General features: G+C 36.4%; 1 protein-coding gene across 1 annotated transcript in view; it reads left to right on the top strand.

Annotated features, from left to right (window-relative positions):
• The window catches only part of LOC123524203 (uncharacterized), a 35,149-nt gene that overhangs the window by 11,379 nt on the left and 4,983 nt on the right, over positions 1-18,787 (top strand). The window contains exons 6-14 of the mRNA XM_045302240.2: positions 354-522; positions 1,347-1,447; positions 2,378-2,603; positions 2,814-2,947; positions 11,081-11,243; positions 11,588-11,743; positions 12,555-12,704; positions 15,098-15,182; positions 17,611-17,680. Of these exons, the coding sequence (XP_045158175.2) occupies positions 354-522; positions 1,347-1,447; positions 2,378-2,603; positions 2,814-2,947; positions 11,081-11,243; positions 11,588-11,743; positions 12,555-12,704; positions 15,098-15,182; positions 17,611-17,680 (1,254 nt within the window). The remainder of the gene's footprint in view (positions 1-353; positions 523-1,346; positions 1,448-2,377; positions 2,604-2,813; positions 2,948-11,080; positions 11,244-11,587; positions 11,744-12,554; positions 12,705-15,097; positions 15,183-17,610; positions 17,681-18,787) is intronic.

Below are 18,787 nucleotides of genomic sequence, written 5' to 3'. Positions count from 1 at the left end.
TATTGACTTTTTAAAACAAATAACAACTTCAGAGGCGTATGTATCTGCATGATAAAATTCCTCACCCCTTTTGTTTTGAAATAGACTTCTGTTTTCAAATCTAAATTATTCAAGTTTATATATTATGAATCGTGTATAATCTAGCATTACAATACTATCAGTATTAAAACATTAGTAATAGATTTTAAATACATGTGGATAGTTTTCAATTAATTTTGATATTTTTTTTCCTTTTCTATGCCCTTTCCCTCGATTTAATTAAACCTTTTTATTAAGAAATTAAAAATTATAACGACTGACACTTGATCGTTACACTGTGCTAAATCTTAGTCATTTGCATCTCTATTTTATAGATGATGTTTAACTCTACAGAGGGCACTGGACAGTCTGCACACAGTAGGACCTTCTGCAAGCTCCGTCCATACACAGAATACACTTTTAGTGTAAGCATACAGCCAGTTGGTCTTTACTCAGGCTATTTCAGCGACGAGAGAAAAGGTGTATCGACAACATACTCGGACAGTAAGCAGGATTTCTGTCTTTCGTAACATGTACAGTCAAGCATGTGTTCAGCAACCAGCCAAAGAAACATCACAGTCTGGCTGCTTAATGAAGATGACTGCTAAATTTCTAAAATGGACTGGTCTATCATTCAATTTGGGAAATACCATTTATTATTCGAAGTGGTGTTCACTGAAAATTTACTGTACTGACTGAATAGCAAACAGTGCAGACCATTATCAGCCTGCACATTCGCCATTGCTACAAGTGTGAAAGAGTCAGGGGAGGCTTCAGATGACAACTCTTAACCCTTGCCCTGCTGAATTTCTACAATGAACTTGTCCATCTTTCAATTTGGACAGTACCATTAACTGTTAAAAAAAGGGGTACTTACCAAAAAGATACTGACTGAATGGCGAACAGTGCAGATCATGATCAGACTATCAATAAAGGTGTCCGCTAATGCAGGTTGAACTGTATTTGGTACATACCTATTCATACATAGGACATACAGTTTATATTTGTAAACTTTCATGTTTGCATCTCCGTAAAATATAACTGTGATGCTTCTTCGCGGGGAAAACCATGTTGGAAATATGATAAAGTCATGATACATGATTAGAGTTCCCTTGTTTAGAATCAGTGTACCCGTCGATAGACAACTGTTTGGCGGACAATTATTTCTTTTTAGGTTAGTTATGCCTTTATTTAAAGAAAAAAATAATTATAGCTAATACCGAAATATTTCTTTCTTCAACGGATATGTCTTGTTATATAAGATTTTGTCTTAATACGGGTTCAAATAAGGAAGAACAACTATTTTTGGTTTTAATGGCTTTTTTCAGTTCCAAGTGCCAGTCCGGAAGTGACAGAAGGGGTTTACAACTTGAATAACAGAGACTGTGATGGAAATAATAAAAAAAGACGTGTTTGTGTATTTTGGAAGGTGAGTAACATGTTTTTTCTTGTTGTACTGTTATCATAGTTTTCTGGTATAATTGATTCCTTTGGCTTTATCAAAAACAAAAGCTGAGCGACCTATTTCTTTTAGCCTGGTTCCCGGCTTGTTGTAAGACTGACACATTATGGAACTTAGCCAGCTGGGAGAAAATAAGGCTACCATTTTGTGGGTCACGAATTTCATCCTGAAGAGCGGAATAATATCCATGACGATCTCGCAGAATAAAAGAGAATATGTCTGAAGAAATCGTTCCAAAACCTCTGGTTCCTAGTGGTGAAGGTAGCAGTAACTGGTAACTGGTGGAAAACTAGTTAGTGACACTGGTTTGGAAGCCAGGGTCACCGGATAAGACACTTTACATACATGTAACAAAAGTACTATTTAAAATGCTGTGGGGTTGGGGATCAAAAGCATACCAAACAAAAACAAAACGGGACCATTCACTACGTATTGAATACTCTTCAGACCTCGGGCAATAATTTTGACTTTTGACCAGCAAGTCATTCATTAAGTTTTTAATGGGCTATGTAGTTCCTCTACAGAATTTCTGTAAAGCGCCAAATACAATATGTTCATCAACACTAATGATATGAGTCGCAAAAAAAACAGCATAGTGCATTTGCGACCAGCATAGATCCATTGACGCAGGCTGGTCTGGATCCATGCTGGTCGCAAATGCACCATGTTGGTTTTCTCATGACTCGGCTCAATTTTATATAATGCTAATAATACTCGTTTAAGTCTTTAATGAGCAATCTCACATCATATTTCCGTTTCATGGCGATCACAAAAATAAAAATAATGCACGCATGTTAGAAACAACAAAATTGAAAAACAAATGATCCTGTGAAAGCATTTATTCTAAATTTATTTATTGATTGATTTACTTATTTATTTATTTATTTTGCAATTTAGACAATCAAAGACGAACATAAGAATGGACCAATGAAGGGTGTCCAGGGTCTGTTTACAGCTATTAATGCGAAAGCACCACCTGTTCGAGAAGACTGGGCTGAGGATTCCACGTATGGTTGTTCCTTGTTATTGTGTAGCACAAATTACATCTTCACTATTAAGGCCAGAAATGTGAATGGTACATCAGACAATGGCTCGACAATCGCAATACCATCATTCCGTCCAGGTATGCAGATACTAAGTCCATTATGTACATGTAAAAATATAAATATGCACCGTGATCAAATTTTGTAAATACTACCTAAAAATTAAAATCATACATTTATGTACTTGCGCGGAAAATGTGTGTGTAATTAAAAACATAGAAGCTCATTTGACGGTTAAAACACTATTTTTGCAACATACGTAATCACCAGTTATAGTTTTTTTCATCTAGGAATAAAGCCACCAAAATTTATTGTGGAATCCGCCGGCACCTCGAGCGTCTACGTCACCTGGGACCAAAGAGAGACACGAAATGCTAAAGGGTTCACGGTAGTCTGGTGCCGAAATAAGAACGGAGATTGTGAGGTATGATGAAACATTTTACATCAATTGAATGGTTTTTCATAACTATTGCATGCCTATGATCTGAAGGATCAAAGGTCAGTTATTTCGACTGTTGACCGGCAAGACATTTAATATGTGTTTTATTACACTTGTCAGCTTTTTTTTAATTTTTTGACTTATTAGCCGAGTAAACGTGTGTTGAATATACACCGGTCGTATAGCACAAACTACGGACCGGCGAATTTATACAATGAGTCAATGTAATACAAAATAAGGAAGGTTTCTTCTTCTGGTAGTCCATCGGTGACTGACGATGACGCTGTGTGTGTAAATCATCTGTGACGTCGCATTATCCGATGAAGGTTATCCAATGTAAATACTGACGTAGCTATGTTAGTAATCATAAAGTGTCCTTACAAAACTTACTTTGTGTAGGTGGGGCGTACTAAAACATTTGAAGTGTCTCATGGTAAAAAAATAAATATTTGAGAAGAAGGTAAGTGAAAGAAGGTGTTTCCACGCGTAGTATTTTGAAGATAATTGTATCAATTAAAAATCTTCCGCAAAGATACTTGAGAATGCTGAATACAAACATTCAGAATTTGAGCCGCGCCATGAGAAAACCAACATAGTGCATTTGTGGCCAGTCTGGAACAAGACCATTCTGCGCATCTGCTTAGTCTGGTCAGCATCTATACTATTCACAGGGCTCCAGATAATTATTTTGGCCAATGAGTATTTACTCATCATATTTTTTGTGAATGAGTAAAATGAAAAAATCTGAAATTGACTAGGAGTAATTCTACTCCTGAAAATTTGTAAATGTGAAAAAAAAAACAGAAATCAGTTTTATAACGTATTTATTGGGTGTAATCCATGCATTTGTTTGCAGTTCAGTTTCAATTCAACATTTAAGTTTTTCTCCTTTGGCATGCTTTGGCTTCACACTCGCTACCAAATCCAATAGAATATTCAATATACCTTTAGCTATGTTTTGGGGATCATTTTTGTTGGTTTAAAGAAAACGTAGTAAGAAAATAGTTTAACCTAGATTTATAGAGTACCATTCTGTGCGTGTGTATGTTCAATGTAGGAGAATTAATGCCGACCGTGCTCTGTTACATAACACATCCAGACAATTCAGATTTTGTTTACGTTAGTAAAAAGTCATTGCATGCGTTTCTGTAATTTCATATACGTTTTTGTACGCTTAAAAATAATCAGACATGCGTATATATGCATTATCTCAAAGCGTAATTTGCGCTAATACGCATCTTATCCGGAGCCCTGATTATTCGCTAAGGCTTTCTCTAATTGAAGTAGGCTTTGTAGGACCACATTCGTAACAGATCGCATTTGTAACAGGTGTTACAAATGCGATCGCATATGTAACAGGTGTTACGAATGAGATCGCATATGTAACAGAAATCAAGCACATTTGTAACAATTTTTGAGACAAATGTGATCGATGCCGATTTTTGATGTGACATCTGATCACATTTGTCACATGTCATTTTCAATCGGAAAAATGAACAAAAAAGTGCATTTTTACATCTGAAACACATTTGTAACATGTTTTAGCTCACTTGTATGAAGTGACAAAGTAAGCTGTTGTGATCATCTTTTGTACGTCGTCCGTCGTCCGACCGTCCGTCCGTTCACATTTTTCTTGTGAATACGATAGAGACAACATTTATTATTTGATTTTGACAAAACTTGCACAAACTTATATATACCTATGATATCTCGGTTCCTTTCAAAAACCAACCATATCATCTTATTCGTCTTAGAGTTATAGTCCCAGAGATGGCAATAATTACTGATTCTAGCCTTGTGAACGCGATAGAGACCATATTTTTGTTTATTTTGACTAAACTTGCACACAACTTATATATCTATAAGATCTCGGTTCCTTTCAAAAACAACCGCATTGCATCATTTGACTTGGAAATACGGCCCCTGAATTGGCAAAACAATACTGTTTTTATCCTTGTCAACACAATGGAGACTACATTTGTTATTTAATTTTTATTAAACTTAGGAACGATCTCACTTCCTTTAATAACGGCCATATCGCGCCATTCGTCTCGGAGTTATGGCTGAAATGGCAAAATTTGCTTATTTTAGTCTTGTGAAGACAATAGAGAGAGACCATATTTATTATTTCATTTTGACCAAACTTGTATAGAAGTTATATATCTATAACATCTCGGTTCCTTGCGAAAACCAGCTATATAGCACCATTTGTCCTGGAGTTATGGCCCTTAAAATGACAAAATTTGCTGACTTTAGCATTGTAAACATGACAGAGATCACATTTGTTATTTGATTTTGACCAAACTTGCATTGAAATATTATATCATTAAAATCTTGCTTTTTTTCCTCGAAGAGTAGCCACATCACACTATTTGTCTTAGAGCTAGGGCCACTGAAATGGCAAATATCGCAGATTTAATAACATGTATAATGTAGTATTACTCATGTGAGCGATAGTGGGTCATGACGACCCTCTTGTTGATTAGATGGATATTTCCGGTCAGGTTAATATCTTGGTACAGGTTTGTTATCTGGCAATTTAACTTGGCAAGAATACAGTTATCATGACTGGTCTCTTCATAGTACCATGGTACTACATGTACATATCACTTATAAATTTCCCATATCGGTATTGGTTTGTAAGATTTCATTTTTACTAAATGCATATGAATATGTATGATTAAAGGGGAAGATGCACACCATATGCAATCCCTGTTCAACTTTTATAATCGGTAAATCGCTGGTTGTATCGCTTCAACAACAAATAAAATGCACTAAATTCAAGATCAAGGCATTCTCAGCTAACATAGAAGTCTTGTAAAAGCTTGTTTCCGTAGAACACCGGGTATATATACATTTATGTATACTTTAAAATAGTGACTAGCTTGACTATTCTTAGACTGCTCATGGCTATTGTTCTGTTCCTGATGTCGTCGGCGTCCGCGGGTTCGCTGCAAGATAGGTTTTTCGTTTTCGTTTTGTTTATCTTTGTCAATTCGCATTGCTTTAAACATCAAAAATAAAAAAAAAACTTAAACTGACGACAATTGATACATCAAATGAAATATGTCCCATTTAAAACCCTGACGTGAACTCTATTGGATTATATTTAATAAGAGAGTTTTCTTGCCAGGCCTGGTGTCTGCATTCGGGCCGGAATTTCCAGAGATATTGTGTTTCTCATCCATCCAGTTAAGACTTTACGTGTATCGGTGCGTTTTACCAGACCCGTAAACGAACGTACGAGTGTAAACTCGTATATGAGCCAGGGTATAATTTCAATTGAAATTAATTGGAAGAACTAACCATCGCCTAGAGTGTCAAGGGACGAACATTCGAGACCGGGTGGAAGCTACTCGTATCTGTTGCGATTTTCGCCTATCGGTGCTGTTTCAAGCTGGGAAGTTGTCTGTTACTAACAAAGATACTGTTGTACTGATTTTAATATTATTGACATTTTTATTATCATTATCATCATCATCTTCTTCATAATCATCATCATCATCTTGGACTGGTCCGTTGTAGGATCAATGGTAAGATTATATCTGCCCTAAACTGTATTACCTAAATACTGTTGAAAACAGGCGCCCTGAATCCAACAAACAAACATAATATTCATCAAAACCATTCTACAGGGTGCCAGACTTTGAGACGTTTGCAGTAATAAGTGTAATGTGATCACTACAGATTGATTGTCACTAAATGGTGTTTATTTGTACCAAAGTATTTGGAAATCTGACTAAAGCGAGTTATGATCTGGACACAAACGTATATATTACAACAAAATCTTAGTTCAAAGCTGTGACCTTGATCTTGGATATAGCAACATGGATCATGATCGCAACAAACCTTCTATCCATGCTGATCATTTGTACCAAATAATTTGAAATCTAATTATGCATGGGCAAGTTATACCAAGGACAAGAACCTATATATAACTGCACGAACGCACAAACTCCGCTATTTCACGGCGGGATTATAATAAAAGAAGGCCTATTACCTCTGAGGCGGGCTCAGCGGGGTGAGGGTAATAAAAAATAAAGTGTAATTTCTTAAAATCTCATAGACATTAGTCCGCAGCACAAGATCGGCCCCTAGACTTAAGGCTAACGACTCCGTCCATGACAAGTTATATATAATTTGTCCCACGACATAGCAACTTCCTGTTAGTCACCCAACTTGAAACAGCTCTGGATAACGAAAGATAGCTACAAATGTTGACGCCACCGGGTTCGAACCAGTGACCTGAGCCTGTAGGTCTACATTTCAGCTACTCGAGGTAACAGTAGAAGTAGCTGAAGTTGTAATCATATTATAGTGGTAGTGGCAGTGGATGCAGAAATGATAATAAGAATTGAGCCACGTCACGGGAAAATCGGCATTCGGACATTTTCGTGAATTTCCGGAAAGTCTATATTCAGGCTGACCTGTGCATTTATGCATCTGAATTAGGGTCAGAAAATTCCATATTCAGGTAGAATAAGCCTTCTTTGAAATAACAGCGAACGGTGTGTTCCCGTGATCAGACTGCGTGGATGTGCAGGCTGATCTGGGCCTGATTTGGGCCCACAATGGTTGCAAAGCCTCGAAGATTCCCGAAGGCCCATTTTCTCATGATGCGGCTCAAATAATTTATGACGTCGATGACGACGAACTTGTGATGGTGCTTATGGCAGTCTTTTAATGATGTTGCGATGGCAACCGACTGATTGAACATTTGAAGTACAAAACTCAACATGATACATATGTGCTTCTCATGTCAACCCCCATGTTGGACAAACGCATTCGTAACACATTTTACCTGTTACGAATGCGATCGCATACGTACGAAATCTGTTACAAATGCGATCTGTTACGAATGTGGTCCTACAAGGCTTTGAAAGCGAACAGTATGGATCTATGCTTGTTGCAAATGCACTATGTTGGTTTTCTCATGGTGCGGCTCATATGATGTGCGTATTGCCAACAGTTTAAGTTCTGTGGCATGCTTTAGGAACTGCATACTCACATAGATCTAAATAGCTCATATTTCAGGCTTAGGTTTTGATTCAAATTTTCTAAGAACCGTTGAATTATAATTATGTAACTCATACTTGACAAAGAGAAAACAGTTTAAAGAAATGCCTACTCGCATTAAAAGACGCAAACTACATAATTGAAAGTCACAAAATGACACAAAATATGTTAAAATTAGGGTTTTCGTCTGATATGCAGGTAAAATAAGCAAGTATTTTTCATCCAAGCATTGTTCATTGCGTATGAAAACATTTTAAGATAAAAAAACAACCTTTACACATGCTTATTAGTATTGTGTTACAGTTATAAATCAAAGAGTTCTCCTTAGGTCTATTTAGGGGTGTCAGTTTCGAAAATGAGCCTTAATTTTCGAATATTTGATATATTATAAAAATAAACTGAATATATTGCCCTTTATAACTTGGTAGATGTAAAATCACCCCTATATGCCTTGAGACGGACAATAGTTGACATAACATATGTCTACAGTTGTAAAAGAAAAATGTTTTAGGACCGACAGTTAATTGGGAAGGGATTTTCATTATTACTAAGCTCATATATCCCGTATCAAATTTACCGCAGACCGGAAGTCTTGATTTAATACCCATTTTCCCGTTTTCATGCATGAGTTATTTCAAAATTAAACGTCAGAAACTATACGCAACATTAAAACCAAGTTGCGTCTTTTGTAAACGTTTTAAATTAAAACTCAGTTCCTGCTAGAAAAGTTAATCGAAATTTTATTATTATAACAACACCAAAGAGCTTGTTTTGGTCACATGATCAGAAAACATCTAACTCGCACGGCGTGCGCTCTGTTTTCGGATAAAATTGCACCCGTGTATCCGTTGAACTTTGTAGCATGGGTTTATGGAAGGATATATTGCATGAAATCAACAGAAGAGGTGTTATCCTATTTATTTTTCATTTAGAAAGATACGATCCTTTCATAATATTTACGTAAATAATTTTTATTTGCACGACTTAGGAAAATAATTGCAACCTTAATGGAGGGGCGAAAAATTCGTACCTGTTTCCCGAAAATACGAACGTATTGGAAGCATAGAATGCAACTCGGTTTGATTGAGTCTGTTCATGAGAGGTAATGAAATGTGCAACACCTCTTTCGCCCCCTAGCACCGACTTAAGCAGAACTCTATTACACATATGTTGAATGACCTCCATGATCCTAAAGGACCAGAAAATATAACAATACTAAACATGCATATTGTCATGATTATGAGGCGTATCATTATTAATATACAGCTGAAAAATGACTGGATGCAACCCGCAGATCATGATGTGTGCTGATATTGGAGATAGTAGGAGTTGTTTTGGTATTTTTAAAATTGAATGAAACAATTAATTTCATTGTAAATATTCTTTTATGGTTGCTTTTAGTTTAAGAACTATTCTGAAGTGACTTTTATCTATGTGATTTATGTATAATATATTCAAAGCCTGCTTTTACCAGGATGAGATCTCATTTGAAAAAAAAATGAAATAAAAAAATCACCTGTCAATGTCACAGGGGCCAGAACATGGAAACTCGTTTCTGATCAATAACTTGATGATCACTTGACCCAGAATGTTGAAACTTCATAAGATGATTGAACATGTAGAGCAGATGACCCCTATTGATTTTTGAATCACTTGATCAAAAGTTAAGGTCACAAGAATCAGAACTCTGAAAACAGTTTCCAACCAATAACTTAAACTTTAGAACCATATGACCCAGAACCTTCAATCACGATGATAGGAATTACAAAGCCGATGACCCTTAATGTTCTGGGGTCACTTGACTTAAGGGAAATGTCACAGAGGCATGAAGATGGAAAAACTCTTTCTGGATCAGTAACTTGAGAATCACTTGACCCAGAATGTTGAAACTTCATAGGATGATTGGACATGCAGAGTAGATGACCCCTTTTGATTTTGGACTCACTTGATCAAAAGTTAAGGTCACAGGAGCCTGAACATCGAAAACGGTTTACTTGAGAACCATTTGACCCAGAATTTTGTAACTTCATATGGTGATTGGACATGCCAAATAGATGATCTCTATTGCAGCCACACATTAGTGTCTCTTTGTCTTTCGCTCCTATCCTCTGTTGACTTCTGGCCTATTACGACTATGCATTGGGGGACTAGAGAGACATGGACATCTTCTAATTTGAAATTTAATTGTAAATATTAATGTTTGATGATGGATGTTGGTCGGTCTGTAGACAAAACAGTTTCCGGATGATAACTGGGGAACGCTTTGGCCTAGGATCATGAGATCGGGAGATTTGTCATGACCAGCAAATGACCCCTATTGATTTTGAGTTCAGTAGGTCAAAAATCAATATCACATTGACAGTAGAACTATTTTGCCAGAAAACTAGATTATGCTTTGGTCTAAGATCACATTTGATACGGAGGTCATTTAAGACTGGTAAATGACCCATGATTGATTTAAGATCAATACGTTAAATATCCAGTAGGCAGTGACCAAATAATTTTTGTTCCTTGTCAGTTAATTCATGCAAGTATTCTACAAGCTCTTGTTACAACTACAATCTCCAAACAACACATAATTATCAGTTAGTCCATGACCTTTGCTCACATTTACTGTTATTCCCCTTGTTCCAGTAAGAGCAGGGTGTTTCCCATTGATTTGTTAAAAAGAAAAAATGCTTATAATTCAAAAAAGATACTGAGCAAAATTAACCAAACCTCACAAAATTTTCAATAAGCACATGAGCTTTGCTGATATATTATTTTATCCCCTTTGACAGAGTAAAAGCAGAGTTTTACCCCTTGATTTGGTAAAAGAAAGGTTGAAAATGCTTATTAATCAAAAGTAGTTTAACTAGAATCATCAAACAAAATCAAGTTATGCAAGTACTCCGGCAACATACGATACGAAAAGTAAAATACGGATTGATTTTCTGTCTGTTCGTATTTATTTGTGAAATACAATAGGTAATATTATAATAGTAACTTGAACCGGGATGCAGTATTCTGCTCGAGTGGATTTTTGCCAGATCGGATCTCACGACGGTGCATAAACATATTTTCGTCCAGACCGTCCATTTTCGATCTACTTTAATATTTCAGTCAGGACATGAGATTTATTGGAAACACTTTCCTTCAAACACAAAAGAAGCCGTTTTACAAATAAATTCATCTTCTCATGATTTCTTATACGGCGTAAGTGTATTAACAGAGGATGGAAGCAGTGGTGTAGATTGGCAGGATTGTGTATATCTGAAAAATATAAGTAAGTCTTATTTCGTACAAATAGGGTGCAGACTATAATTTTCCATATGCTGTTTCCTAGGATATAAAATGCATATTCGTGAACAGTATTACTTGATGACTTTTTTCACGAGATTTGGTAATGTAAATGTTACACAGGTTAGTGATTTCAATCAAGTACTAGTATTCCGGGGCATACATATAACTTGGTAGGAAATTAGGGCACACTGTGCGTGTAATTACACACTAAAACTGACAATGAGTGAATATAAATTTTACTATTTCATTTAATTAACGAAGTGAATTAAGGAAAGCTAGGTTATAGAAGATAGAGAATGAGTATATAGTTTATTTCTTTTACAACAGCCCCAAAGAGAGAGCCTCAGAATGTCGTTGTGCCGGCAGGACCTGATGATAACACACTAGTTGTCACGTGGGATAAACTGACATGTAAATCAGATGAGCCATACATAGCCATGTACAATGTACAATATAACAAACCGGATGATATAAATCAGAAATGTAAGAACACATCTAAATCATAATCTTTAATTGCTATTTTAGTTTGGTATTAATTTTCATTCCATGTACGCTTAGCTCCTAAACATTGTAATTGGTTAGTTGAATAAAAATATAACCTAAAGGATACATATAACGACGAAAACAGAATATTTGAAATTAACGATATTGGCTTAATAAATCTCCCAATATCGTTGGAGATATTGTTTTCGCTCTTGCCGTCTGTCTGTATGTCCGTTCGTCCGCATGTAGCTTGTCCGGATTTCGCATCCAAAACCGTTTGCTAGATTTTAATGACACTTAATAGGTGTGATTTGTACATCGTATCATCGAAAAATTCCGCGTTTATTGCAAGACGAGTTACGCGTTTTCTATGGATTTTTGGCGCGTTGTAGAAATTCTTGTCCGGACGTAAGGTAATGAACTCGTGATGGCAGTCGGCAATTTTCGTACTTTTACGTGTTCTCGTTATGCATTTCGGCAGCCTTCGAGTGTTATTGTAGCTTAACCCGTAAAAACCGGAAAATGTCGAAACCGCATACTGTTATTATAAGTTCATTACATTCAGCTACAGCTAGTCCCAATCCGTTTCTCTAGTTACCTCCCTTGACCGTCTTTCCACAGAGCACGCAAAGGCTATTTATAATCGGCGTTATCGAGGTGACATGATTGTTAACACAGTAATAATTTATTGGTGAAAAGAAAGCAAATTTTCTTTTGTACATGGTTTTAAAACATCTATCCATTTATTCTGTTATAACAAGATTGCTGACGCACCTTAACACATTACTATATGAAATGTTTAAATAAACAGCTGTCAATGTGACTGGGTCAGGTGAAGCAAGGGTGGTGTTGACAGACATGCAGGAGGATCAAATTTATTTTGTGACTGTGAGAGGAATCACGAAAGATGGACGTTATGGACCAGAGAGTCAGCAGCAGAAAGGCGTACCAGAAAATAAAAGTATGGCCCCTAACTATTTGTATTTAAAATATGTGGAAATTCATCTCCATTTTGTCTAATTGTATCAATTTTATTACCGAAAATTTCGACTCGGTATAAATGAAATTGTGGTATTTTGTCCTTGAAAGTATACAAAGGTTTATTAACTCTTCTTTTTTTTAGCTCACCTGTCACAAAGTGACAAGGTGAGCTTTTGTGACCACTTGATGTCCGTCGTCCGTCGTGCGTAGTACGTCGTCCGTCGTCCGTCAACAATTTCTAAAAAATCTTCTTCTTGAAAACCACTAGGCAAAAATTAACCAAACTTCACAGGAATGATCCTTGGGTGGCCCTCTTTCAAAATTGTTCAAAGAATTGAATTCCATGCAGAACTCTGGTTGCCATGGCAACCGTAAGGAAAAACTTTAAAGATCTTCTTCTCAAAAACCAGAAGCCCTAGAGCTTAGATATTTGATGTGAAGCATTGCCTAGTGGACCTCTACCAAATTTGTTCAAATCATGACAACGGGCTCAAAATTGACTCCGCCCCAGGGATCACTTGATTTTACATAGGAAAATCTTAAAAAATCTTCTTCTCAAAAACCAGAAGCCCAAGAGCTTAGATATTTGACATGTAGCATTGCCTAGTGGACTTCTACTAAAATCGTTCAAATAATGACCCCGGAGTCAAAATTGACCCCGCCCCAGGGGTCACTTGATTTTACATAGGAAATTTTCTAAAAATAAACCAGAAGGCCTAGAGCTTAGATATTTGACATGTAGCATTGCCTAGTGGACCTCTACAAAATTTGTTCAAATCATGACCCCCGGGATCAAAATTGACCCTGCCCAGAGGTCACTTGATTTTACATAGGAAAATCTTCAAAAATTTTCTAAAAATAAACCAGAAGGCCTAGATCGATATTTGACATATAGCATTGCCTAGTAGACTTCTACAAAATTTGTTCAAATCATGACCCCCGGGGTCAAATTGACCCCGCCACATGGGGTTACTTGATTGTACATAGAAAAATCTTCAAAATTTTCTAAAAATAAACTAGAAAGCCTAGAGCTTAGATATTTCACATGTAGCATTGCCTAGTGGACCTCTACAAAAAAATTCAAATCTTGACCCCCAGGGTCATATTGACCCAGCCCCATGGGTTACTTTATTTTATGTTACTATACATAGCTTATTTAGTAACTTCTTTATTATTGGCCGTAGGGAAAAACCGAGACCACTTTTCTGTGGTACAACATGGATGGTACCTCCAATTTTTAGGTGTATTTTGACATATCTGTACCTTTAAGAAAAATTCAACAATATTTACTCATGATTCTTTTGATTGATCTTGATTATGATTTTTTGACCTTCCTGTCCTGAAATGCAATGATAACAGGTGAGCGATATAGGGCCATTATGGCCCTCTTGTATCTTTCGAACTATGTGCGTCAATATTTTTATCAATACCGTTCCTTACTTTATCATAATTTTGGCTCGGCAGAGCCTCGTCACCGCCTAAATAGTTACGCTCGAACTTGATATTCCCATCTGCACCTGCAGCCAGTGAAAGAATCTTATATTCTGACATCTCGATTGTAAGATTATTTCTTCTACGAATACGCCGTCATCTTAAATTAATTTTACGCCAGACGACTCTCGTGCTGTTAATGACAACTAGATTATATAGATCTAATTATTGTTTATGTAAAATTCTATTTAAACAAATACCTTGATAGCTGCCTGTAATATTAACAGTACATTTCTCGATTAAAAAAGGTTGTTATATGGGGGAAAACACAATATTACGCCTCTAATGATAAAATTAAATCGAAACTTTGTTTTTATGCATCTTTGAAACGCCGTGACGTCATCTCTATTTACGAATGTTAATTTCCCGCTTTATTTAAATGTGCCGGTATAGAAAAATTGGAATAAAGATAGAATTTCAAAAGCGTTTTGCTTTAGTTATTCGATAATTTGTAAAATATAGTAAGCAAGAAAAATAGTCTACCACTTGTTGTAGATGCAAAATGGTATACTAGGTTGTTGGATAACTGATTTGGCAGTAACTCGGCAGAACCTCGTGACCGCCAGAACAGTTATCTCGAATTGGATGGTGCCATCTGTATCTACAGCCAGTGATAAAGCTGTTTTATTTTGCTGTAAATGAATGAAAATATTATGAAAATATTATCACAAAGTTGAATACATATTTTTTATTTTGATCTTAAGAAGAATGATCTTTAGTTCCTCTATTTCTTTCTTAATTTGTACGTGATTCATATGTTTTGAAACTAAATGAAACTAAATGAACCCTATTTCATATACAAAGGTAGCTTTAAGTTTTCTCTCATGACGTCAAAATATGAATATACGCTGCAAAGTGTTACGGAATCTCAATTTGTTTCAGGTTTAAAACCATCTGAGATTGCAGGGATCTCTGTAGGGGTGGTGGTGGCGGTGTGTGGTATACTAGGAGTTGTCTGTTGTTTATGGTATGATTTCCTATCTTCACCTTAATGGGTCTGTCCGCCCGGTTAGTACACTAGCGAGAGCGCAGATCTGTGATAGTGGGGTCGTGAGTTCGATCCGCGGGCGAGGCGTATGTTCTCCAAGACTATAGATAAATGACATTGTGTCTAAAATCATTTGACCTTCATTTCTAATTCATGTGGGGAAGTTGGCATTTACGTGTGGAGAACAGCTTAGTACTGGTACAGAATCCAGGAAAACTGTTTAAATTAAGTGCCCGCCGTTACATAACTGAAATGCATTTGAAAAACGGCTTCTAAACTGAAAACAAACAAACGAATCACAATAACTGAGTATTTTTCTGAATAGTCTTTCCTTTGAAGAGAGTAGTAAGTAGAGACTCCATATGTTAAGTAGGTGTAGAGGGTAATAAGTAGAGACTACATTATGTTTCTTGCAGGTGCATAGAGTGATAAGTAGAGACTTTATATGTTTCTAGCATGTGCATAGAGTGATAAGCAGAGACTTAGTATGTTTCTAGAAGGTGTAGAGGGTATTAAGAGTAACTAGTAGAGATGTTTAGCAGGTGTAAAGAGTAAAAGGTAGAGACTACATATGTTTCTAGCAGGTGTAGAGAGTGATAAGTAGAGACTTAGTATGTTAAGCATGTATAGTGAGTAACAAGTAGAGACTTTATATGTTTGTAACAGGTGTAGAGAGTGATAAGTATGTAGAGACTCCATATGTTTCTAGAAGATGTAAAGAGTAATAAGTACATACTCAGTATGTTTCTAGCAGGTGTATAGAGAGATATGTAGATACTCTATATGTTTCTAGCAGGTCAAAAGAGTGATAAATAGAGAATCCATATGTTTCTAGCAGGTGCAGTGAGTGATAAGTTGAGACTAAATATGTGTAGCAGGTGTAGAGAGTGATAAGTATGTAGAGACTCCATATGTTTCTAGAAGATGTAAAGAGTAATAAGTAGAGACTCAGTATGTTTCTAGCAGGTGTAAAGAGAGATATGTAGATACTCCATATGAATCTAGCAGGTCAAGAGAGTGAAAAATAGAGACTCCATATGTTTCTAGCAGGTGCAGTGAGTGATAAGTTGAGACTAAATATGTTTCTAACAGGTGCATAGAGTGATAAGTAGCGACTTGTTACTGGCAGGTGTAGAGAGTAATAAGTATAGACTTTATATGTTTCTAGAAGGTGTAGATGGTACTAAGAGTAACTAGTAGAGATTCAATATGTTTAGCATGTGTAGAGAGTAAAAGGTAGAGACTACATATTTTTCTAGCAGGTGTAGAGAGTGATAAGTAGAAACTCAGTATGTTTAGCACGTGTAGAGAGTAATAAGTAGAGACTCAGTATGTTTCTAGCAGGTGTAGAGAGTAATAAGTAGAGACTGTTTCTAGAAGGTGTAGAGGGTACTATGAGTAACTAGTAGAGATTCCATATGTTAAACAGGTGTAGAAAGTAATAAGTAGAGACTACATATGTTTCTAGCAGGTGTAGAGAGTGATAAATAAAGACTCAATATGTTTAGCAGGTGTAGAGAGTAACAAGTAGAGACTTTATATGTTTGAAGCAGGTGTAGACTTGAAGTTGAGACTTTATATGGAGAGTAACTAGTAGAGATTCAATATGTTAAGCGGTGTAGACAGTAATAAATAGAGACTCAATATGTTTCTAGCAGGTGCGTAGAGTCCTAAGTAGAGACTTTATATGTTTCTAGCAGGTGTGGAGAGTAATACGTAGAGACTCAATATGTTTCTAGTAGGTGTGGAGAGTAATAAGTAGAGACTCAATATGTTTCTAGCAGGTGTGGAGAGTAATAAGTAGAGACTTCATATGTTTCTAGCAGGTGTGGAGAGTAATAAGTAGAGACTTCATATGTTTCTAGCAGGTGTGGAGAGTAATAAGTAGAGATTCAATATGTTTCTAGTAGGTGTGGAGAGTAATAAGTAGAGACTTTATATGTTTCTAGTAGGTGTGGAGAGTAATAAGTAGAGACTCAATATGTTTCTAGTAGGTGTGGAGAGTAATAAGTAGAGACTTCATATGTTTCTAGTAGGTGTGGAGAGTAATAAGTAGAGACTCAATATGTTTCTAGTAGGTGTGGAGAGTAATAAGTAGAGACTCAATATGTTTCTAGTAGGTGTGGAGAGTAATAAGTAGAGACTCAATATGTTTCTAGTAGGTGTAGAGAGTAATAAGTGGAGACTCAATATGTTTCTAGTAGGTGTAGAGAGTAATAAGTAGTAGCAGCAAGTGTTTCTAGTAGATGTGGAGTAACAGGTAGCCATTTGCATTTGTTTACAGCAGATGCAGATAATACAGTGACTATGAAAAACAGGTTATTTTATGCTGGACATAACCTCATACCACAACATTGCAATATTGAAGATTTGTAAGGCATGTATAAATCGTTTTGTTTTTATGCAGGAAATGTAAAATTAAAGCAAAGAAAATGATGAAAGAAGCAAATATTACCATTCCTGATTCTCCTGATGCTGTAAGTATTTCTTAATAAAATGAGCCACGCCATGAGAAAACCAACATTAAGGCTTTGCTTTCAAAGCTTATTGCAAATAGGGAAACTGTTATCGAACAGCATGGATCCTGACCAGACTGCACGGATGCGCAGGCTGGTCTGGATCTATGCTGGTCGCAAAGCCACTATATTGATTTTCTCATGGTGTGGCTCAAATACTTCTTAATCCGTTAACTTTCACGAACAGGTAAGTGGTTTGCACAGATACGTCATTACAATACCCGTCACGGGTTAAGATATTGATCTACTTAAGTTAATGAATCCATAATGATAATCCGTAATTTCCTTGCATTACATATTCTTGTAATTGCGTTTGGCGAAAAGGTAGCTTATAAGAGCATTTGACTTTCCGTTTATACCGGACACTGGCGAAATCGCACAGGGAGAATACGGAGAATACGTTTTCGAACAGAAATTTCCAGCTGCCATTTACGGATACACTACCTTAAGATCAATGCCATTTTTAACGATTGCTTGTAGATAGTGTAAAAAGTAAAATTTTTGAGATGGTGAGAAAGTCATTTTCAAAGAAAAATACAGGAAATCAGGCGAAATGTTTGTATGCTTTCCCTGTCACTGAGATGGTAAAGTTTCTTGTCGTTAGAGTACGTACATGTTTTCCTTTGTAGAAACCTAGCTTTTTGTAAATGATATCATATTGGTGAACAAAATTGAGTGTCGCGGTGCGAAAACCAACGTGAGACCTTTGGGACAACTAGGATCCAGATCAGTACATATCCATACTGTTCGTTTATCCCCACATCCATACTGTTCGTTTATCCCCACATCCATACTGTTCGTTTATCCTCACATCCATACTGTTCGTTTATCCCAATATCCATACTGTTCGTTTATCCCCACATCCATACTGTTCGTTTATCCCCACATCCATACTGTTCGTTTATCCCCACATCCATACTGTTCGTTTATACCCACATCCATACTGTTCGTTTATCCCCACATCAATACTGTTTGTTTATACCCACATCCATACTGTTCGTTTATCCCCACATCCATACTGTTCGTTTATACCCACATCCATACTGTTTGTTTATCCCCACATCCATA

This window comes from Mercenaria mercenaria, chromosome 3 (genome assembly GCF_021730395.1).
Source record: "Mercenaria mercenaria strain notata chromosome 3, MADL_Memer_1, whole genome shotgun sequence".
Lineage (NCBI taxonomy): Eukaryota > Metazoa > Mollusca > Bivalvia > Venerida > Veneridae > Mercenaria > Mercenaria mercenaria.
The sequence above is the reverse complement of the archived record's forward strand: the minus strand, read 5'-3'. Positions and strand labels throughout refer to the sequence as shown.